Genomic DNA, 21,818 nt, shown 5'->3' on the forward strand with positions numbered 1-21,818 from the left:
AGCGCCCTTGTCCTTCACTTGTAGGCAGTTCTCTGACTACTCCAATTGTTTGTTACACAAACAGGTTGTCGTATGCAGCAATCATTCTTACCCTGGAGCAAAATGGCTCACTTTTTAAACACAAAACACCACTATTAAAGCTATTCGCAGAGTGAAACCAAGTATTATTTTCTGGAGAAATTTTGTGTGTGTTTTATGGATACAGTCAGGTGGACAGCATAATTTTCCCATCCTCTTTAGATGCCACAAATTACAACATTCTGAAAGGAACTCTGAATCCACATAGAAGAGTCCTTTTCAAGAACTCTGTCAATTTCTGATCTCTTTCATGAACAGGCTTTTGGTAACACTAATTACTCATAAACTGACAGAACTGGAATAAAACCAACATAAAATGGGAAGCATTCTACAAAGAACAACAGTTGGACTAGGGTGTTCTGTTTTCACACAATTTAAAGTAGTATGTAGTGTCCAGTTGGAACACCCTTGAATTAGCCCAAGATAGAAATGAGAGAGTCCTGTACATACTCAATCCACGATCCTGTTCATCTTGGTCCCCTTCTCTTTTCTTCCTACAGCGACCGCTAAGACGCATAATGATTATATAGATGTGGCTTAAAATGATCATTGGTGGAGGTAGGACTGGTCGGTCATGAAATGTCATTATCAGCTGATATCGTTGGAATTTCCACACCTGGTTGGATATTGACTTTACCTCAAAGAAGGTATTGCTTTAAAAAGAGTAAATGTTTAATTAGTATTTTCCTTTTCGTTTTGATTTCCCAGGGCAATCAGTTGCTCACATTGAAATGAAAATAAACATTGAAATGACCGTTTAATGCCTGCTAGTACTGACTCCTAGACTACCCTGTTTTTTGGTTTAACTATCAATGTGGATTATCTACACTCAAGGACATTTTTCTCATATAAATAATTAAGAATCAAGTGTATTGTAACTGCTACCTACTGCCCTCTTAAAACATCACACTGCAGTCTATTGAGTCATACACTCAGGAAATTTTTATTTCATATTTTTAAAGGTAGGAGCTATTCAACTAAGCATTTTGAAGTAGTTAAACCTTTAATACAGTTGAAAAAGAGTTTGAACCAGATTCTTTCCAAAGCCCTGGTCAGTTCTAAGATTCTATATTTCTGTGAAGGATTTTTTTTCCCTCATATTTTTCATCTTAGAAGCTAGAAAATATTTTTTTCAACGTGTGTTAAGTATGATCACACACACAACACATTTGCCCATTTGCCAAAATGGGTAAGTTTTATAAGAAATTTGATACTGTAAGCCATTTCTTTCCTAGGCCATTTTGTCTTCTATTCTGTAAATGATAAGGAAAGTATTTTATATAATATTGCAGTAATTGTCATAGCTTATGAAATTGACATTGCCTTCTGAGCCTCTGATAATGCTCAGATCTTCCCTACCTCCGGAGACTTTTATCTAAGGAAATATTTCATTAGATTAAAATACACATCAAAGTGTTAAAATACTAAACAAAATTAAAATTAAAATGTATTTAAGAGAAAGACAAATACCATATGATTTCATTCATTTGTGGAATTTAAGAAACAAAACAAGTGAAGAAAAATGAGACAAAACAAGAAACAGACTCTTAAATGCAAAGAACTAGTGGTTGCCAGAGGGGAGGTGGGGGGGGGGATGGGTGAAATTGGTGAAGGGGATTAAGAGTACACTTATCATGATGAGCACTAAGTAATGTTTAGAATTGTTGAATCATTATATTGTATACCTGAAACTGATACAACACTGTATATTAATTATATTTCAACAACAAAAAATATTGAACCATTGAGAAAAATTTAGTGTGTTTAAGTGTCAACTTTTGACTCATGAATACACTAAGGCTGCTTAAATTTGAACAAAAGAGGTTGTAAAGATTTTACACCTTTAAAAGCCCTCCTGAAATTCTGTGTAAATCCGTGGCCCCAGATTGGAAATTTGTACTGTAATTACTAATAGGCACCCAGCCATGACACATACTTGAAAACTGCAATGAGCAAGTTCACCAGCAGGATGTTGGCTACCAGTAGGTAGCACGCCATGATGGCCGGTGTGAGCCAGGCGCCTGGGATACAGGGAGGGAGCCGCTTGCCTTCCTCATCATACTGGTTGTCACCACAAGGAGCTGCAACAAAATTTGTCTTGTTGTACTTGCTTTTTACATAGAATGAATGGAATAAATAACTTACTTATGCCGTTAAACGATCTATTTCTTTTTTAACACGATTTTCCCCTGATTTCATAAGCAATAATTTTCCATGTGAAAATATCTCCTACAAAGAAAATAACAAGCTCATTTCTGCACTCAGAGATAGTCATTCTTGGCTTGTATTTGTAAACGTTTTCCCATTTCTTTCTTTGTGTTTTTCATATACAGAAGTTCTTAATTTCTTTTTTTTTTTCAACGTTTATTTATTTTTGGGACAGAGAGAGACAGAGCATGAACGGGGGAGGGGCAGAGAGAGAGGGAGACACAGAATCGGAAACAGGCTCCAGGCTCTGAGCCATCATCCCAGAGCCCGACACGGGGCTCGAACTCACGGACCGAGAGATCGTGACCTGGCTGAAGTCGGACGCTTAACCGACTGCGCCACCCAGGTGCCCCCAGAAGTTCTTAATTTCTAAGCAGATAGATCTTTGTTTTTTTCTGTACTGTTATCCATTAGAAAATTATTGTGTCTTCTGATTACTTAAGATCAGCTTATGTTGTCTCCTTAATTTCACTTGCACATGAACTTTGGAAATAATTTTGTTATGAGGAAGGAGGTATGATGCCCTCTACCCTCAAATTTGTTAATCAACAGTTCTGGTATCATTTTGGAAAATCATCCTTTCTCTGCTCATTCAATATGCCACTTTGATCCTATGGGACCTATGTCCTGAACTAAAAAATAGAATGATTGCAAAAGTGATCAGTGAAGTAATTGCCATAAATTTATCATCTACCTACTTTTTACTTACTTACAGTTTAAAAGAGTATTAACATCAGAAAACAAGAGGAATATTTAAGACCAGCGTAAGGCTATCAGTAATTAGCTTAGGAAGAGACTGATGAATACACACATTTCATGAACTAGAGTCATCAATTCTGTGTAAACTTACGATTAATTTCCATGGCGTAGACTGTATAGCGATTGGAAGCAGGATTTTATTTATTTTTTAGTTGTGACAGGAAGGGAGGAAAGAAAATGGGATGACAATTGAGAGAAAAGTAAAACACATGATTAGCAACTTAAGAATGGTTTTGGTGTCAACAAATGCAAAGTATTCAAGCTTGGGAATTATAGATTCATGCTTGGAAACAGTGGTCTATTTAGAGGAAATTATACACATTATTAATACTAGGAAATATATATATATTTCATGAACATTGATTTTACCATATGTTATAAAGCAATAAGAAGCTCACTAGTTAAAAAATACTGTGAAAAAGATATGAGGCTACTGGCAGATGATCATTTTAATCAACTGGTTAACCAATCAGGCGTTCTCTATATCCCAATTCACATACCTCATAAGCACAAAGAAATGCAAAATTATTATGCAATAATCAGATCAAGAATCAAAAACCTACATTTAATGAAAATATACTCATTTGCCTCTTTATCTTCTCATTAGCAAATTTAATAATAAAAAATTAAAAATATTACAATTTATGTCTGGATCATATGTTTACCTAAGCAAATATTCTTTGGAAACCAAATTAGATTTTTACATTCTGGTTTACCAAGCTACAGACACATTCAATATCTCGCATTGACTTTGAGATACTTGTCATGATAATGTGTTTGGAGTTATGTTCTGAAAGCTAGGTAGAAGGAGTTGTATGAACTAGTTATCAGTCTAACCCAGTGGCAGACGATGTTTTGACAACTGTGTGTTTCATACAAGTGGAGGATATTCAAAACCTATCCCCAAGAAGCAGAACACTGGAAATAGCAGTCTGATGCTTTGTGACAGAGTACAACATGCAAATGAAAATATGGGGGCAAACACAAGAACAGGTCTGAAGAACCTACCACACAAGAGACACCATGATCTATCAACTCAGCCTGGGGAGGGGCTGGGGCCTGCACCACCCAGAAATCCATACAGGATTATGACTTATTTCCTCTGCTAACATCCTGATTATTTTTAATCATAATAATAACAATAACAATTAACAACAAAATTTGAACTGCATAAGTGAAGAGGAAATTGATAGCCACATGGAAAATAGCCTTTGGAGAAGAGGCTTGAAGAAGAGGATGACACAAGACACCAGTCACCTTGTCATGCTCGCTATCTCATTCTCTTGGAACAACATTACTAGCTCTGCCTTGGAGTAGAAAGAAATTTAAGTTGAAGAAATATTAGGATATTGGCACTGGTGCTGCATTCATGTGATAAGATATTCACCAGGTCCAGCTAAAGTGATCAGACTCAAAATTCTGGTTAACGGTTTTTAGAAGAGAAGAAATGACTAATGTCTCAAAAATCTACATTTCATATTCTGCACTTACTCCTTCGTAAAATGATTTGATGCTCATGGCAGAATAAAAAGTAATTTATTTCCAAATTAACACATGCTCTTCCATTAATTTGGAACTGATCATCTGCCTCAGAAGCAGGGAAGAGAATCTTACTATGAATTCTATTCTTACGGTCTATCTGGTCTGCAAACACCTCTCCATAGATCATCCAGTAGGGCATGTAGAAGATGTTTCGGGCCAGTCTCCAAGAAGGCTCCTCATCTGGGTGCAAAATGGCTTGACGGGCTACTCCAAAACTCATCAGTACAACCAGCATGATGACCACAAAATACAGCATGTCAATCATCTGAGTAGAGAAAACATGTGTCTTGACTCATGGGCCGGGTTCACCTGGTTCATTGTAATGCTCTCCCCAAAGACTTCATGAATGCTTAATTAGGAAGAAGAGAGTCTCTTTCTCTTCTCTCCATCTGAGCCATGGGCTCCTAGTTTTTATACACCATGCAATACATTCATCTTATTCTAGAACATTGACTCCTTCATTTGTTCTCACTCTTTCTTCTCCTCTACAGTTGCCCATAAACAAATAGTCCTCTCATAACTGCAAGTGCAAATGAAGAAAGGGAAGAATTATGGGGGAAACATGGGAATTTGTAAGGGAAACTAAGGAGTCAGAGGAGATATCTAAGAAAACAAGATAATGAATTGAGAATACAGAATATTTATTCATTCATTACACAAATGCTGAGTGGTTACAGTGAGCAGTGCTCTGTTTACTGTGGATACTGAACTGGTATAATTCCTAATTTTGGACATCTCTGAAGATGAGGGTCCTTCCCAGGATAAGCTAAATCATATATCCTTTTACTCAAAGCCACGTGCACTATAAAGTGTTATTTGTAAATTTAAGATACTTCCTTTCTTCTGGGTCCTGTCCTAACACTGAAGCTGTTTTAGGTGATGTAAGGATGATATGCTGACTCATTTTTTTTCCATATAGTATGGCCTATTCTGGAAGAAATGTTGCCATGGACTTGGCCTAATCACATGAATTACCCTCAGACCAGAGTACATGGGCTGAAAATTGGAATACAGGTTGTGGAGTGACCCTGAGCCCTATTTGTCTCTGGCTTTTACCACATGTTATCAACTCGATTATTGCTATATATATAAACATATATATATATACACACACACATGCAGTATTAGTATGTACATAGGTACAGTTTATATATATATATATATATATATATATATACCTCTGTATAAAGCAGTATGTACTGTATGTATATACCATATTAATGTGTAGGAAAACTATGTATCTTAAAGCAAAAAACATTTCCTGTAAGAAACTAATTGCAAAGGAAAGACCAAATGAAATCTGACAAAGCCACACCCAAGGCTTGGTCTCAGGTTCTAACCACAACCACAGCATCTCTAGGTACTAACGGGATGTCAGTACTAACCATCTTTCCAATCATCATCACATAAGGCCCCAGATACTTGTTGACACCAAAGATGTCCAGGACACGGATGTACCAGAAGATGATATCCACACAGTAGATCACTCGACCATAGCCCATGTATGGCTGCTTTTGTAGGCGAAGGATTGCTCCAATCATGAACATGGAAATGGCCACAAGATCCGTGATGTTCCAGTACTCTTGAAGCCAAACTTTTATTTTCTGGCTGAGTTTTCCTGGTTCTGACATGAGGATCTGAAAACAAAGAACAATGAACAAGGAATGCTGTGTTGGAAGCCGCATCTCAGAATCTTGGAAAGATAGGACTGGTGGAACATTCCAGGGCAACTGGTCCCATTTCCTGGTGAAGACCTCTACACACTAATCTTCTCAGACATTGAAAGATATCTCGAAAGGGAAATTCCATGGAATCCTCTATATTCCTAGATGCAGTGTTTCACAAACTCTCAGGAAATGCCTTCTAAATTATGTTCTTCTGGCTGTAATTAAAACAGCTGCCTCTTGATTTCTTTTTAATACTCTGGATATGTGCCCATCAGCCCACGTTCCTTAGTTAGTCCAGGAGGAAAAGTCTAGAGGGGAGACACACCCATGTGGGCTCACAAAAGGGTAATCCACCTGGTGTAGATGGCAGAATCGGGCTAGGAGATGTTTGCCACAATTCCTTTGCAATGTAGATAGGAGAAGTCGGGAGGAAATTAAATGATTTTCCTGCTTAAGATATTACCCTTTAAAAATCACCACTGATTAAAAAATCACTATTTCCTCAGAGTAAAACTGAAAATATTGAAAAACCAGCCTGCACAGGTGCACACACAGTGAGCCCCATGGACCCTGCAGTGGGAGGCGGGGTGCTGTGCCATGTGGTACCCCTTTAGTTATGGAGACTGGGTAGGTCCTGGGGACCCCATGAGTGGGATGAGGTGTTGGCTATTTTTTGGCCAACACAGAAGGGATTCACTAATTTAACAGCTCACCCATACTGGCTGAGGGCTACCCTCTTTCTGTAACTGGAGGAAATCTTAGCACATGGCTGATACTCAGCAAAATCATGGTGGCACTAAGGGATGGTATTGCAGGCCACTTGGGAAATCCCAATTGTAACATCTTCAGAGTTTGATGAAGCCCAACTAGAAAAGAAAGCGCAGTAGCAAAGGAGATGGGCTGTAAAATGTTGGATTTGGCACTTTTTTCTTTCTCAGGCTCTTGTTAGACTGACAGCATCAAACTCTCTCTGTTGGGGTGAAGTTGCCAGTAATATTTTTTTCAGTGAGAAAGGGTTAGTAATAATTGCAAAACAATAGTACTGGTTTTACGTCAGGTGGAAAAAGAATGTGAATCCTTCTTTGTGCTTTTTCAGTTCAAATTCATATTTTCTTGGATATCAGCTTTCCCTTTACAAGCTAATGTAGTGAATTAAAACTTGTGGATGATGTTAGAAAATTACCTGGCCCTATTTCCCCTCCTGAGAGCCCTTCCTTAATAAGAAGGAAGAATCCCCATTGGAGGTGGTAGAGGGAGCCCGGGCATGATTCTGAGTCCTAAATTGTAGGAAAAATGTCATCTTGTGTCTCTCTCTGTTTCTAGGTTCAGTTCCCAGAAAACATCAGTTGTGGAAATTGGTTTATCTCAGGTATCTGGCAGCATCTACTGTTGCCTTTATAGGCACTGAGACTATGTTTTTTGCTACTAAACATTTATTTTGCCTTGTGTTTTGATTTGCAAATTCAGATTCAGCTGGAAGCAGAAGACATAGAAATCTTAAGCAAAAGAATAGAATACATTTGGGATTGTGATACCTCAAGAGAGGAAAAAGGTCCCATGGCACTTGTGATTTTCATGAAGTGCTTTTGCAATAAGAAGCTATATCGGAATTAAAGTCAGTGGTTAGTGGGGCTGGGACGGGCCTTTGGAGTAATCACCTCTCGTATTTTCTCTAATGCCAGGCTCACGATGTAGGAGATGACAATCCACTCCTGGAGACAAGGCCAGCGGTCCATCCGCACCAGGATGACATAGTTGAATAGCAGGAGGTAACCCAAGTACGATATCTGAAGGGCAGAACAACAGTTAGCTGTGTTTGGGGAGATAACACAAGCTGGAAACACACTTTGAAATCCTGTTTTCAGGTTGACAGGTCTTCAAGAACAAATTTTCGTTTCCAGCTGGACTGACTCACCTAGAGGAACTTTCTGTTCACATCACCAGTGCAGATAAACTTTGAGGCAGGTCGGGAGGCATTTTATACTTTAGGATCGTATGGGCACTGGCATTTCATCTTCTAAATGAAGATGTATTTGTGGCTACTATCACCCTCATGGGGGAATTACGGAGCTGCTCAAAATTATGAGAAACGGGAAAATTTTAATATTTCACTCATGTGACTTCTACATTCCTGGAAATTGGAAAATGTTACTTTCTCTCCCTGCCTTGCAAATTTCCCTCTTGAATCTTTTCACTGTTAGTGGATGTGGGAGGTTAGAAGGGAGGGGGTGAGAGCTGTCTGCCCTGATGCACAGAGCTGCCTCGAGTCCCCACAATTAGGGCTCACATATCTGTGGTTTGCTGTGGCCACGGCAAGTTTCCTATCTTTGTGGCAAGAAAATATGCCGAGTTTGGAGGTATATGAAAGTGAGGTATCAGGTGGGAAGGAGGTGGTCTGAGGTTGATTCACTGTGGAGCTGATGAATCTTCACCTCTGGAGCCTCATTGGCACAGGCCTCTTCAGGAGTTATGGGGGTAAGGGGGGAGTGTTCTAGCAATTGTGCATCTGTGATTCGGCAGTTTTTATTTTTTAAGATTCACCCCCACCCCTCCCAATTGCATAAGCTTTACCAGTAATACAGTAAAATCCCTCGAATCCATGATTTATTCCTTGCAGAGGAATCAGAATTCTCCAAATTGGGCCATGTCAGAATCCCCTGGGAAGCTATAAAACATGTCACACCCTCCCACCGGGCCAGAGCTAGCAGTCTGAGGGGCAGGGTGACACTGGGGGTCTTCTACATAGGGTGTGGCCCCACCCTATGCTGAACTGTCCTGAAGTCCAGGCTAGTGCTCAGCTGGTTCTTACCAGAGCAGGTGGGCAGCAGTGGCTCTGCCACCACACCAGGTGTGGCTACCAAAAGGTTGGGTGTCCAGGTGCATAGTTGATCTGGATCCACATGCAGCCTTCCTCTTGCCCACTGCTTACCCCCCTGCCGATTGCCTCATTCATAGCTTTGGACCCAGCTCCTCACCTCCCATCGTCTGTCCCTGCCTAGTCTCAAATGGAGCCACAGTGCCAGGGCCTGCCTGGCAGAGGCTGAAGTTTGGTGTTTGGGGTTTCATGAGTAGTCTTGTCCCAACCTCCCCAGACTGTAAGGTTGTGGAAGCCTTTGTGTGCCTCCTGGGACCTCCCACAGCTGGGGCAGATTCCCCCAGAGCCTTCCCATCTGCCCATCTGCGGATGTCCCAGCATGAATGTGTAAGACTGAGTCTTCTCTGGTTATAGATGGCCACACTATTGGAGATGCCAAGACAGTGGCCACCAAAGGCAGCTGGAGGAGAGTGTGAAGCCAGACTGTGGTCAATTTGGTGTGCATTTCAGAGTGTAGAGGCCTTGATTTGTTCCCCTGGTCTAGGAGTTTATGACCTGGGTTCAACAACATTCCTTTAGTGGCCCCTCTAGTTTTATGAAAAAAATGGTTAACTGTGAGTTTGCTCTTTAAATCACCAGTCATCTGTGTCCGTTTAAAAATAAAGCTATAGTTCCCTAAGTTTGTATTACTGAGAGCATTAAAAAAAATCCTTCATCTTAAGCAAATAAGACTATTTTGCTTTATGAAATGGTGTATTTGGGGCTAGGATGGCCACATTCCTACATGCATGTAAAATATAGAACAAGATATCCAGATACAATTTTAGTTGAAGATCTGAATTAGTCCCAGTTTTGTTTTCATAATTCATTTTAATTTGGTGAATTTTAAAACATTTTTAAAAGCCTTTGACATGTTTCTTGATTCTAACAATCCTGCATATTCCAAACATGTTAGATGGCCAATGTGAAGGAGGAAGCCTTACTGTGTAAAACCAGAACTTGACAATGGGAGCGTTATAGAATTCACAGATCTTTGTTCCAATGGGAATGCTTCTTTGCTTTTTGTGCTCATTCTCCTCATCGCCCTTTCTTGAACCAGCGTCTGCATTGGCATCCTGGAAAACAGAGAACAGCACACAGCAAGCAGGTTGCTAAATGGGAAATGCACAGTATTTAACAGATATTTTTTTAAAAAATAAAGAAGTATACAAATTTCCCCAATTACTATGGTTTCTAAATTCATGGTAAGAGAAATCTGAACAATTTTGAGAATGAAAGTCTATTGATACTGTTATGGTCAAGGGTATCACTGACCACATTTTCCTCTTCTTTTTCTTTGCCATCTTCATTTTCCTTGGATGTCTGATATGAGAAGTCATCATATGTGCGAAATTCCAAAAACAAGATGGTAGGGGGAAGAAGAATCCCCATTATAACCTATATAGGATGATAAAAAAGATTTTTTTTTTAATTTTTAGATTTCTAAGCTATGACAATTCTAGAAAATTTTTCTAGTATATATAAAAATTTTAAATTATGACCTTCAGCACCACTCAACAAATTGATTTGTCCTAAAACAGGTTTATCTCTGCTCTGATGTTCTGTGGCTTATTCTGTTTGATACACTGAATAAGAGTTGGTAGAGTTGCAACTGAAAACTATAAGTACTTTCATCACATTATTTTAGATAGACAGCAAGCAGTATTGTGTGGAATTGTGTCTTAAAAGCAAAGAGCTTATATTGAGTTTCAAAGTGGGTAAATCTTTAAATTAAAATATAATAAATGAGAACAAATAAACAAAATATAGTAATACTGATAGTGAAGTAGATAAAAAATATTTTATGTAGAAATAACTGATATATATCTCCAATATTATTTTTAAATAATAAAAATTATTATAATAGTATATTATCAGTATATTATTAAATAAAAGTATTATATGATTAAATAATAAAATATTATAGTATATCATTAAACAATTAACTATTATAATATTGTAATATTAAGCAATAACTATTATTTATATTTATAAATTATGTATTTATTAAATATATATTTATATATGAATATTAATGTTATATTAAATAATACATTTTTTAATTTTAAAAAATGTTTATTTTAGAGAGAGAGAGAGAGAGAGAGAGAGAGACTGAGAGTGAGAGAGAGAGGGAGACACAGAATCTGAAGCAGGCTCCAGGCTCTGAGCCTGTCAGCACAGAGCCCAATGTGGGTCTCAAACTCATTAACCGCGAGATCATGACCTCAGCTGAAGTCGAACACTTAACCAACTGAGCCACCCAGGTGCCCCCTCAGTGATACATTGTTAAGGATACCACAAAAGGGCTACTTCTACCGTGCATTAAAAGTTATATTATAAAAAATCAGTAATTAAGATAGTAGGGTGTAGGTGCATGAATAGACCAAGCAAAGAAATAGAATAGAACGTCTCTTTTGGCCAGTGGAAGCCTCTTCGAGTGGGCTCCTCTGTCCCCCGTTCTTACCCTACTGATCTTTGATAGCTTCTTTGCCATCTGGTATGTCAAGATGTTCTAGGCTTATCTTGGAATTTTCTTGCTCCAGATCTGGAACGAATCATTTCTCCAAGAAGTTCTGGCCCCAGTTAGTGGGAAATGGTATTGCAAGACCACAATCTGGGCATTGGAGATGTTCACTGCTTTTCAGTAGGTCATTGTGTCCAGGCTTTTCATTGCTCAGAGATGGAATGAGTTTGTATCGATGCTTCCATTTAAACACTATAGGCTTTTCATTTACCCCTTTCTAGACCATAGCTGTGTTTCCTTTTGCTACACACTGAATCCTAGTTCTAAAGGACAGACATGATAGAATTAAAATACCCCTCGTTATTCAGTTGCTTTATAGTTTCAGAATAACAATGTTAATACTACTGCTATTGATTATGATTACTGAAGAGTTACTTTTTTTTTGCATAGGTGTTTCAATTCTCTCCTCTTTTTTAAAAAGGTTGTATTATATCTATATTATCAGAACACATAGCCATTGCATACTATACTCTCTCCCTCTTAACCCTCCCCTAGTCTCAACACTATATGTAAATATATATCTGAGGCTTACCATTAGTCCTTATACTGATGCCTCTTTGGTTACTGTGGTTCTTGGAAGCTCATTACCTAATAGAGTCTTTAGAAAGGGCTCATAAGAACAATATTTCCTGGGGTCCTTACCTGTTGGTAATGGTTTGTGTATACCTTTTATATTTAACAGTCACTTTTGTTGGATATAAAATCCTGGTCTGTCATTTTCCTTCTGGGAGTATCTTTATATGACGCACTCCAATTTTTTCTCTGACACAAGTGGTTGCTGCTGGAAGTCTGATTATAATCTAATTTTCTTTCCCTTATAAGTAACTTTCACTTTGGTTGTTGTTGTGTTTGCCTGGATGCCCAGGGAGTTTTTTTTTTTCATTAAGATCCAGTAATTTAAAAATGTGTGTTGATGTTGGTTGTTCTGGGTTAATATATGTGTCTAGAAAGTGTTTTTTTTCAATATGTAATTTCATATCATTTGTCTTCAAAAAGTATTTTTGAATCATATTTTGAGATAATCACTTTTAACTATTTCTGATTTTAGTTTTTTTAATAACTTCATATTTTTAACAGCATGAGTGACGTTTTATATTGCTATTTCTTTGTTAGTTTAAGTACTACCTATTAACATCCTATTTTTTTAATGTTTATTTCTGAGAGAGAGAGAGAGTGCACAATCAGGGGAGGGGCAGAAAGAGAGGGGGACAGAAGATCTGAAGTGGGTTCCACACTGACAGCAGAAATCCCAATGCGGGGTTTGAACTTGGGAACTGCAAGATCGTAACTTGAGCCCAAGTTGGATGCTTAACTGACTGAGCCACGTAGGTGCCCTGACATCCTATTATTTTAGACAAGACTTGATCTCATTTCATCTATTCCTCTGCTCCCATTTTTAATAGCCACATGAATGTTTTCAGTTCCTATAAGTTACCTTTGTAACTTTATATCATGAACTGAAATCTTTTTCTCTTGTTTCAACAACTTTTGATAGTCTCGATTCCCCACATTATATTATGGGATATTATCCTTCTCACCACCCTCCTTCCTCCTTCTACCACCCAGTTTTTCCCAGCTGTGCCTTTGATTCTTGTATTTTCTTTTTAAAAAATTTTTTTTAACATTTATTTTTGAGAGAGCGAGACACAGCACAAGTGGGGGAGGGGCAGAGAGAGAGGGGCAGACACAGAATCTGAAGCAGGCTCCAGGCTCCAAGCTGTCAGCACAGAGCCCCATGTGGGGTCATAGACTGTGAGATCATGACCTAAACTGAAGTCAGATGCCTAACTGACCGAACCACCCAGGTGCCCCTGTATTTTCTTTTTTTAAAAAATGTTTATTTATTTATTCTGAGAGAGAGCGAGTGGGGAAGGGGAAAGAGAGGGCAAGAGAGAGAATCCCAAGCAGGCTCTGCACTGTCAGCCCAGAGCCTGATGCTGGGCTTGATCCCACAAACCATGAGATCATGACCTGAACTGAAACCAAGAGTTAGACGCTCAACTGACTGAGCCACCTAGGTAGGTGTCTGCTTTTGGTATTTTATACTTGGTGGCATTTGTATTCTGTTTAAGGACTCATATTCGAGTCTTCAGTGCTTTGTCTATGGGACTATTCCAAAAACTGAAAAACCAATAAAAAGCATTTCCATTTTTATTACTATATAAATATTGTTTATTGTGTGGCCATATGGCAATTTTAATGCAGAATTCTGGTACCACTAAAGGATCATGTTCTTGATATCAGAGGTCAAATGGTCTTTTTTTACACACTACCAGTTGCTCAAAATCATTCTGAGTTTTAATTTGAATTGTAACTGAGCCTTAACTTTTGTGTGTATTTTTGTTTTACTTGAAATCTGATCCCCCTTCTATGTTCTCGTTAAAGATTTTCTTGTTAAGAAACTGTTCTTGTTTCCTTGACCTTTATCCCTGACACTTGTAGCCTCTTGGTCATTCCATCTATTTATTGGACTCATTTCTGTTCTTCTTGATTCCTTCCTTCTTGGATCTCACTGACTCCTTATACTCATTTAATCTGACAGACTTTTAATCCCACTGCTCAGTTTTCATATGAGGGCAAGGCATAACATTCATATTATTAAGAAATGAAATGCCTTCTATTTGCCAGAACCACACTACACAATATAACATAAGATGTCTTTTCTTTACTCTCATGGCAATCCCATGAGATTGGCATAATACTGCCGTGAAGGAGCTGGATTATTTGAAGATTAGAATCGTTTCTTACCTACTAGTTAACAGTACTAAAGAGCAGAGCTAAGATTTGATCACAATACAATTTGTACCGACTACAGCCTTTCAAACCCTACTATAACTTCATATTCTCTTATAAACCCCATATAATGAAATGTTGCCAATTAAAATAATATCACATAATTTCAGGGGCTCCTGGGTGGCTTAGTTGGTTAAGTGTCTGATTTTGGCTCAGGTCATGATCTCATTGTTCGTGAGTTTCAGCCCCACATCGGGCTCTGTGCTGATAGCTCAGAGCCTGGAGCCTGCTTCAGATTCTGTGTCTCCTTCTCTCTCTGCCCCTCCCCTTCTAATGTTCTGTCTCTCTCAAAAATAAAAATAAACATTAAAAATATATATAATCACACAGTTTCAGAGTCGTAACAGGATCTATAGAAACAGAGTTCAGGTGCCTGATTTAATGGCAGGAAGATGGCCTCTCCTGGGATGTGGTTAGTTAGGGTGAACTCCAATCTCTGTGAGCCAGGCACACCAGTTAGGTCTGGCATTAGGCCACCTGGGTTCAGGGCCTGGACCCACACCTCACCAGCTCAGATCCTAGGCAAGTCAACCTTGAAGCTTCAGGTTTTTCATCTGTAAGGCAAGCATCTCCCTCAAGGGGCTGTTCAGGGGAATAAATGAAATAATCCACAGGAATGCCTGGCTCTGCAAGGTGCAGAGTAAGAGCTCACACAGGTGTCACTTGTTACCATTATGACAATAAGGCATACGTACTTTTAGGCCGGGGTTTTTCCTCATTCGCAGCCTTCCCATCCACATGTCTGTCAGCAGCATCTGGCTGCAGGTGTGAGCAATGAAGTCCCGGTGTTTGGCTGCCACTGCCAGCTTGAGGCAGGTGGAGTTGCTCCAGTTCTTCAGCTCATAGGTCAGCAGTTTCATGGCGATCTGCTCATCGTGCTTATAGGACTGGTCTAACAACTCCACGGCAAGCTGGCCGAAGTCTCTGAAGGGAAGGGAGCACAGTCAGAGCTGACGCTGCAGTGGCTACACACACTGTGAGAGAGACATATCCACAGACACATCATGGAACCCAGGACACAGAATCCTTGATTTCCAATCCTCTGCATACCCCAGAAGCTCCCAGGGTATGTTGCCAGGTGGGAATGGCTGGGGCCGGGGCTCTGTGCTCAGTTGTGTTGGGGGCTGACTGCTCTTGCTGCAAATGGAGTTTAGATTGACCCCAAATGTGCCTCTCAGGCCTCAGACACTCAGAGACAAGAAGACAAAGTTCTCTTCCCTCAAGTCTTCACAGAACAGGGATGCAGACAGAAAGGACAGCAAAGCTCTATGGTAATAGAGGTCAGAATAAGGACTACCCTTTGTGGAGGGTACAGGAAAGGGGACACCAGGAATACTTGCAGTTCTGGGTAAGGTCCCGATTCTTCATCTAGGTGCTGGTCATCCTGGTGTGTTCTGTTTGTGAATGGTCATCAAGCCATATATTTGTACGTGTGCCTTTCCCTGCCTGTGTGCAATACTTCAATAACACAATGGTCACAAGAAAATTCAACGTTCCTAGGGCTATGATAGAGACAAGTTCTAGTTGTCATGGGGGCCTAGAGCAGTGAGGGCCTAGTGGTTGGAGATGGAGGAGGGGGAAGTAATGGGAGCCAAGTTGGGGGAGAGGAGGAGAGGATGGCAAGTTGAATTATAAACATAAACTTTATTCCATTTTCTACATGGCCCTCATTGAAACATTCAATGACTGTTGTAAACATTCCCTGTACCTTCAACATTTTTCATGGAATGTGGTTAAGATGAAGTCCCAGAGTGATCGCCCCTCTCTGTTTTTGTTTCTCCATTTTCTGTAAGATTTTATTCCAGCTATGAGCTGAGGGATGTAGAAAGGAGGAATTCTGTGTGGAGGAATGGCCTTGTATATTACCTGAAGAGGAATGCTCTCTGGCCTCAGGTCCCACAGGCTGTGAGGTGACACATTACCATGACAATCCTCCAAGAAGCAGAGGGATGGTATTTACCAACCCACTGAGATGGGAACATCTCCCATTTTTTAGATAGGCTTGAATTCCCAATGTTTAGAAGTCAACTAGTGACTTTAGAAATCATTGAGTCCAAAATAAAAGCAGTGTGCTTCAGAAAACAAAGATGCTGGATGTTGGCAGAGTTGCTTGGTTACGCCCCAAGCTCATGAGTCTATAAAGTTGTGCTGGGACTTCTGGTTTTTAGTTCTGCATGGTACGGGCTTGGAAGTCACCATTCTGTGCTAACATTAAGCACAAAGTTAGACAAACTGAAAATCAACAACTCTTCTAAATTCATCAGAGAATTGAGGTCACAGGGCAAACTGCTGCTCCCATAACTGTAGAGATAGACCAGCAGATATAGAGACTCATGACATACCAGAGCAGAAACCTCTGGAACTGGAGCTGGGGCAGGAAAACTCAAACTGTAACTGATAAATTGTTGGAGGCTCTGTGAGGACAAGTCTGAGACTTAATAACTCCAGGGGAGGGGCCCAGTCTTAGGGAAGTGTGCTCACGTTTTTGTGAGTTTTACCTCCAAGTTCTCACAGAGATGAGAGAGAAATCCCCTCATGCTGCCAGCACAGGGAGGGGAAAAGGAACCATTCTGAAATATGTTGGCGTACTCTGGTCTCCTTAACTAGGCCTGCCTGAAGGAGAAACGAGTTAGCCAGAGCCTACCCTATTGGGGTATTATTAGAGCCTAATGGCCTGTGGGAAGGGAGGTGCCCAACTGCAGGCCCCTCAGGCTGTTCTGTCCCATGTAAGTTGGAGAAAAACTGAGAAGCACTTGGAAAGTATAAATAAAAAAACAAAACAATGACAGTCTAGAAATACCACAGAGAGAAGAAAAAATATGAAATGATGGACAAAATGATTTATGAATAAGCTTTAAGGATAATTGTACTTGGGGTGCCTGGGTGGCTCAGTTGGTTAAGTGTCTGTCAGCTCAGGTCATGATCTTTTGTTTCATGGGTTTGAGCCCCTTGTCAGGCTCTGGCTGGCAGCTCAGAGCCTGGAGACTGCTTCAGATTCTGTGTCTCTCCCTCTCTTTGTCCCTCCCCCACTTGAGCTCTATCTCTCTCTCTCAAAAATAAACATTAAAAAAAAGAAAAAAAAAAAGATAATTGTACCCAAGTGAAAAATACGTTTGCCAACCCTCCCCCAAAGGGACAAGTACTCAAGACAATAGTTTTTCCTGGTTCTTAAATTCCCTTCAGATACTAACTTTGAATTGTTGTCCAAATCCTGGGAGATGTCATCTACCAGCTCGCTCTCAGAGGACTCGTGGGCCATGGACTTGTAGAGCTTACAGGCCACCAGGGCCTTGGCCATGCTCTCCTCGCCTCGCTGCCAGAGGAAGACCGCCATTTTCTGGCGTTTCATCAGCACTGCCCACACCATCAGCTCGTGGAAGGGGTACTGGAACCGACTCACAGCAGGGTCATCCACATCAATGTCAATCTCTTCCTCCTTCTTCTTCTTTTTCTTTTTCTTCCCTTTGGCTGGAGGCTCATCATCCTGAGGGGAGACAAGCACATTTTTCCTGGTTCTGCCTTAAGTGTGCAACGATGGATTTCAAGATTACTGGAAAAAGGAAAACCCCTTTGTCTGTGGTAATAAAGAGATTTCATAAGTACATCTGTGGTTCTCACTCAGTATATTAATTCTTCTGAAAAGATGTGCAGTGGTGCCAGGGTGGCTTAGTTGGTTAAGCATCTGATGATTTCAGCTCAGGTCATGATCTCACAGTTCATGGGTTCGAGGCCCACATCAGGCTCTGTGCTGACAGCAAGTAGCCTGCTTGGGATTCTCTCTCTCCCTCTCTCTCTGCCCCTCCCTAGATCTCTCTCTCTTAAAATAAATAAATAAACAAACATTAAAAAAATTTTTAAATGAAAATTAATTAAATTAAAAATTAAAATTAAATTACCTAATTGCCAAGTTTGATCTGACAGCTAAATGTTAAGAACTGTTTCCAATAAACTGAGAATACACATTTATTTCAGCACTCATAGATCATTAACAAAACTCCACCAGACATTATTCCCCAATTCCTTTGAAATTTTCTATTTCAACAGATTTCAGGTATCAGAAATCATGTAGTCTACATATCAAGGAATAAAACTAGAAATAAACAACAGTAGGATAACAACAACAAAGACTGCATCTGTAAAAATTTAAATATACTTATGGATTTTAAATGCTGTTGGATTAAAGAGGAAATTATAAATGATTAGAAATAAATGGTAATCAAGTTTCTATTTACTCAAACCTTGAGATACCATGCAAACAATGTGCAGAGAAAAAATTACCTTTCATGCATTTTTTAGAATAAAGGGAAGATTGAAAATGAGTGAACTTCACTTTCAAATGGAGTTAATAGAACAAAGCAGTACTCTATAGAAAGTATATGGAAGGAATGAATAAAAATGCAGATATTAATAAGAACAAAAGCAGAAAAAAGAAAGTTGCTTGATAAAGCAAAAAGATCAAATATGTAGGTCAGTTTGGTTAAGAAAAAAAGAAAGAAGATATAAATTAAAAAAAAAAAATCAGGGGTTCCTGTGTGGCTTAGTCGGTTAGGCATCCGACTTCAGCTTAGGTCATGATCTCACTGCACGTGAGTTCAAGCCCCATGTTGGGCTCTGTACTGACAGGTAGGATCCTGGAGCCTGTTTCAGATTCTGTCTCCATTTCTCTGCCCCATCCGTGCTCACACTCTGTCTCTCTCTCAAATATAAATAATAAAACACAAAGTTCTTAAAAAATAAAAAATAATAAAAAAATTTAAAAAAATGCTATTATACTGTTTTCCTTCTTTGACTTCTTGATGTGACGTAATATACTAAAAAATTCACTAACATTAAATTATACTTGCATTCTTAGAAGATTTTAATGACTTGTTTAGAATTTTTAAAATATGCCATTGAATTTCTTGAGCTATTATTTGTGATTATGTGGGGCTCTTTTGTTTGTTTACTCTCTGTTTCCTTTTGAAATTATGGTTTTGCTAACTCTATAAAATGAATTAAGTAGTTTTTAACCTTTTTTTGGGGAATGTCTATTATCCTATTTTATGATTTGACTACACCATCTAAATAAATGTTGGTGTGTAGGGTGGTGGATTGATCCATTGAAAAAAAAACCCTCAATTTTATTTTAAACAAATGCAACACAAAGAAACCTATATATATTTGAGAAAGATATAAAATCAATGAAAACAAATCTTACTTACTTCCATTCCTAGAAGTTTAAGAGCTTTAGGCTGCATAATAGAAGAGGAAAATTTAATCAGATAACTAATATTAGTAGCAGTAACGTTAGTAGTACGTTAGCAGTGTGGTTAGAAGGGGACATAATCCTAGGTTAAAAAGTACTTTGTATCATTAACAATTAAGAATAATACTCAAGGAAAAGAAACCCTTTAGTATGGAAACTGCTTCTGACAGCCAGTCAGTTAAGGAGAAAGATGTGCAGACAATACATGACCCTTATTCCAGGTAGAACCAGAGAATTTCACTAATAGAAATGCAGACATACTGCTTAAAAGCTTTACATGGGGGGCGGCAGGGCAAGGCGAGAGGAGGGCTTCATGGAAGATCTGACATTTGAGTTGGGCTTGTGAATGTGTGGAATTTTGATTAGAGGAAAGACATGGCCAGTACAGTAGTACAATTTGATTTTGGTGGAGGTTTGTGGTCCCCCCGCCAACCCCCATGACAGCGTGGGACAGCTCTCAGATGGTCAGAGAGCCTTGGATGCTATGATAATGAGCTTGGTGGTGATTTCTCAGGTGGTGGGGAACACTGGAAATATTTGAGCAGGGAATGCACGGCCATGCCCCTTGCTTTGGAAGATGAAGGTTGATATAGGGGTAGGATGGATTGGAGAGGGCAGAGACAAGGGGTCCCGGGAAGAAGGCTATTGTAGATAAAGGACAGAGGGCAGACGTAATTGATGGGCCGAGGGCCTGCCTTGCTAAGGGGGTGAAGGCTCCAGGTGAAACTGGGGCATCTCTAGGGACTGTGCATACACACACCTGAATTGCTAAAGGAAGAGGGGCAGGTGTGCTTGGGGATGAGGTAATTAACTTGGCTTTAAACAGACTGTTCTATTGCAAAGGACAGCAAGGGACCACATGTGACTCTAGGAACCACAGAACACCACACGTTCACTTAGTTCTACCCTCTTAGGTCCAAATAAGTTGTTGTAAAGGGTCCGAAAGCTCTTCCGAGTGTAGTTGCAGCGGTAGGCCCCGCCCATGAGGTACTCCAGCACAAGACCTATGTCAATGAGGCTGATGTGGTAATCTGGTGGCAGGTTGCCCTGGAAGAAAAGAAGCTGTGTGTCAGGCCCTGCAAGGATGCACTCCATGTGTGGTCTGCATCACACACCCCTGGTTTAAGTGGCCTTCTCTGGCCCAAACTTGGGTGTTGATGTGAGGAATGGGGCATTAAACAATATTCAGTCTATTACCATATGACTGAGGGAGAAAAAGGATAAAGCTTTCCCAGTGAGAAGAATTAGAAAGCCATGAGGCTGCTGGGTAGAGCCCTAGGCTTGTCCATGGGCTGGTTCAAAATGGCCTGCAGTGTGCACGTGCAGACGTAGGGGAGATACGGTGCAGCTGGTGTGGGACCTCCTTTGTGAGAGCAGATGAGCTGTGTTGAGAAGGAGCTTTGATAGCTGCTTGCAGGGGAGCAGCTGGCTTCAGGGGCCGGGAATCCAGATTTCATGGTGAAGGAGGAAGTGGCCCATGTGACCCGAAGGAGACCTCGTGGGGAGGCAGCAGCAAGAAAGAGTATCCCTGGGGCTGGAAATTTCTTGGAGAAAGCTCCACACAGTGCCTTGTGACTTTTTGGGGGACTCCTCACATTTCGGTAAGAACACATGCCCCATCGGGGCTTGGATGGCTCTCTTAGTTAAATGTCCAACTCTTGATTTTGGCTCAGGTCATGATCTCACGGTTCTGGGACTTCAAGCCCCACTTGGGGCTCTGTGCTGACAGTGAGGAGCCTGTTTGGGATACTCTTTCTCCTTCTCTTTCTGCCCCTCTTCTGCTCACTCCCTTTCTCTCTCAAAATAAATAAATAAACTTAAAAAAAAAAAGAACATAAGCACTACAAAAGCATCTGGTGTGTGTGGGAGTCGGTGAAGGGGCAGACTGTTGCAACAAAATACAACGGGGTATGTTGAGACCAGCTTGGCCAGTCATTCATATCCTTGGACAGCTGACTCATCTAGGAGGCAGAGATGACCAATTATAAGGACTTTTTTTTTTTTTTTTTTTTTTTTTGCTATGCACCATATGCTGCTTGTTTAATTTCACATGACTGAAGTGATGGTGGGAACCTGGGTTCATTGCATGGAAATTACACATCCCAAATGTCTTCCCTTTATTTATTTAAAAAAAATATTTATTTATTT

At 39.9% G+C, this 21,818-nt stretch overlaps 1 protein-coding gene across 1 annotated transcript in view; it reads right to left on the reverse strand.

The window, feature by feature from the left end:
- The window catches only part of TRPM1 (transient receptor potential cation channel subfamily M member 1), a 95,388-nt gene that overhangs the window by 22,212 nt on the left and 51,358 nt on the right, over window positions 1–21,818 (reverse strand). Inside the window, 12 exon segments of the mRNA XM_047862890.1 lie at window positions 529–731; window positions 2,015–2,159; window positions 3,137–3,157; window positions 4,660–4,852; window positions 5,973–6,224; window positions 7,913–8,041; window positions 10,053–10,184; window positions 10,384–10,506; window positions 15,121–15,349; window positions 17,617–17,909; window positions 19,627–19,656; window positions 20,577–20,717. Coding sequence (XP_047718846.1) covers window positions 529–731; window positions 2,015–2,159; window positions 3,137–3,157; window positions 4,660–4,852; window positions 5,973–6,224; window positions 7,913–8,041; window positions 10,053–10,184; window positions 10,384–10,506; window positions 15,121–15,349; window positions 17,617–17,909; window positions 19,627–19,656; window positions 20,577–20,717 — 1,891 coding nt within the window.

This window comes from Prionailurus viverrinus, chromosome B3 (genome assembly GCF_022837055.1).
Source record: "Prionailurus viverrinus isolate Anna chromosome B3, UM_Priviv_1.0, whole genome shotgun sequence".
Taxonomy (NCBI): Eukaryota; Metazoa; Chordata; class Mammalia; order Carnivora; family Felidae; genus Prionailurus; species Prionailurus viverrinus.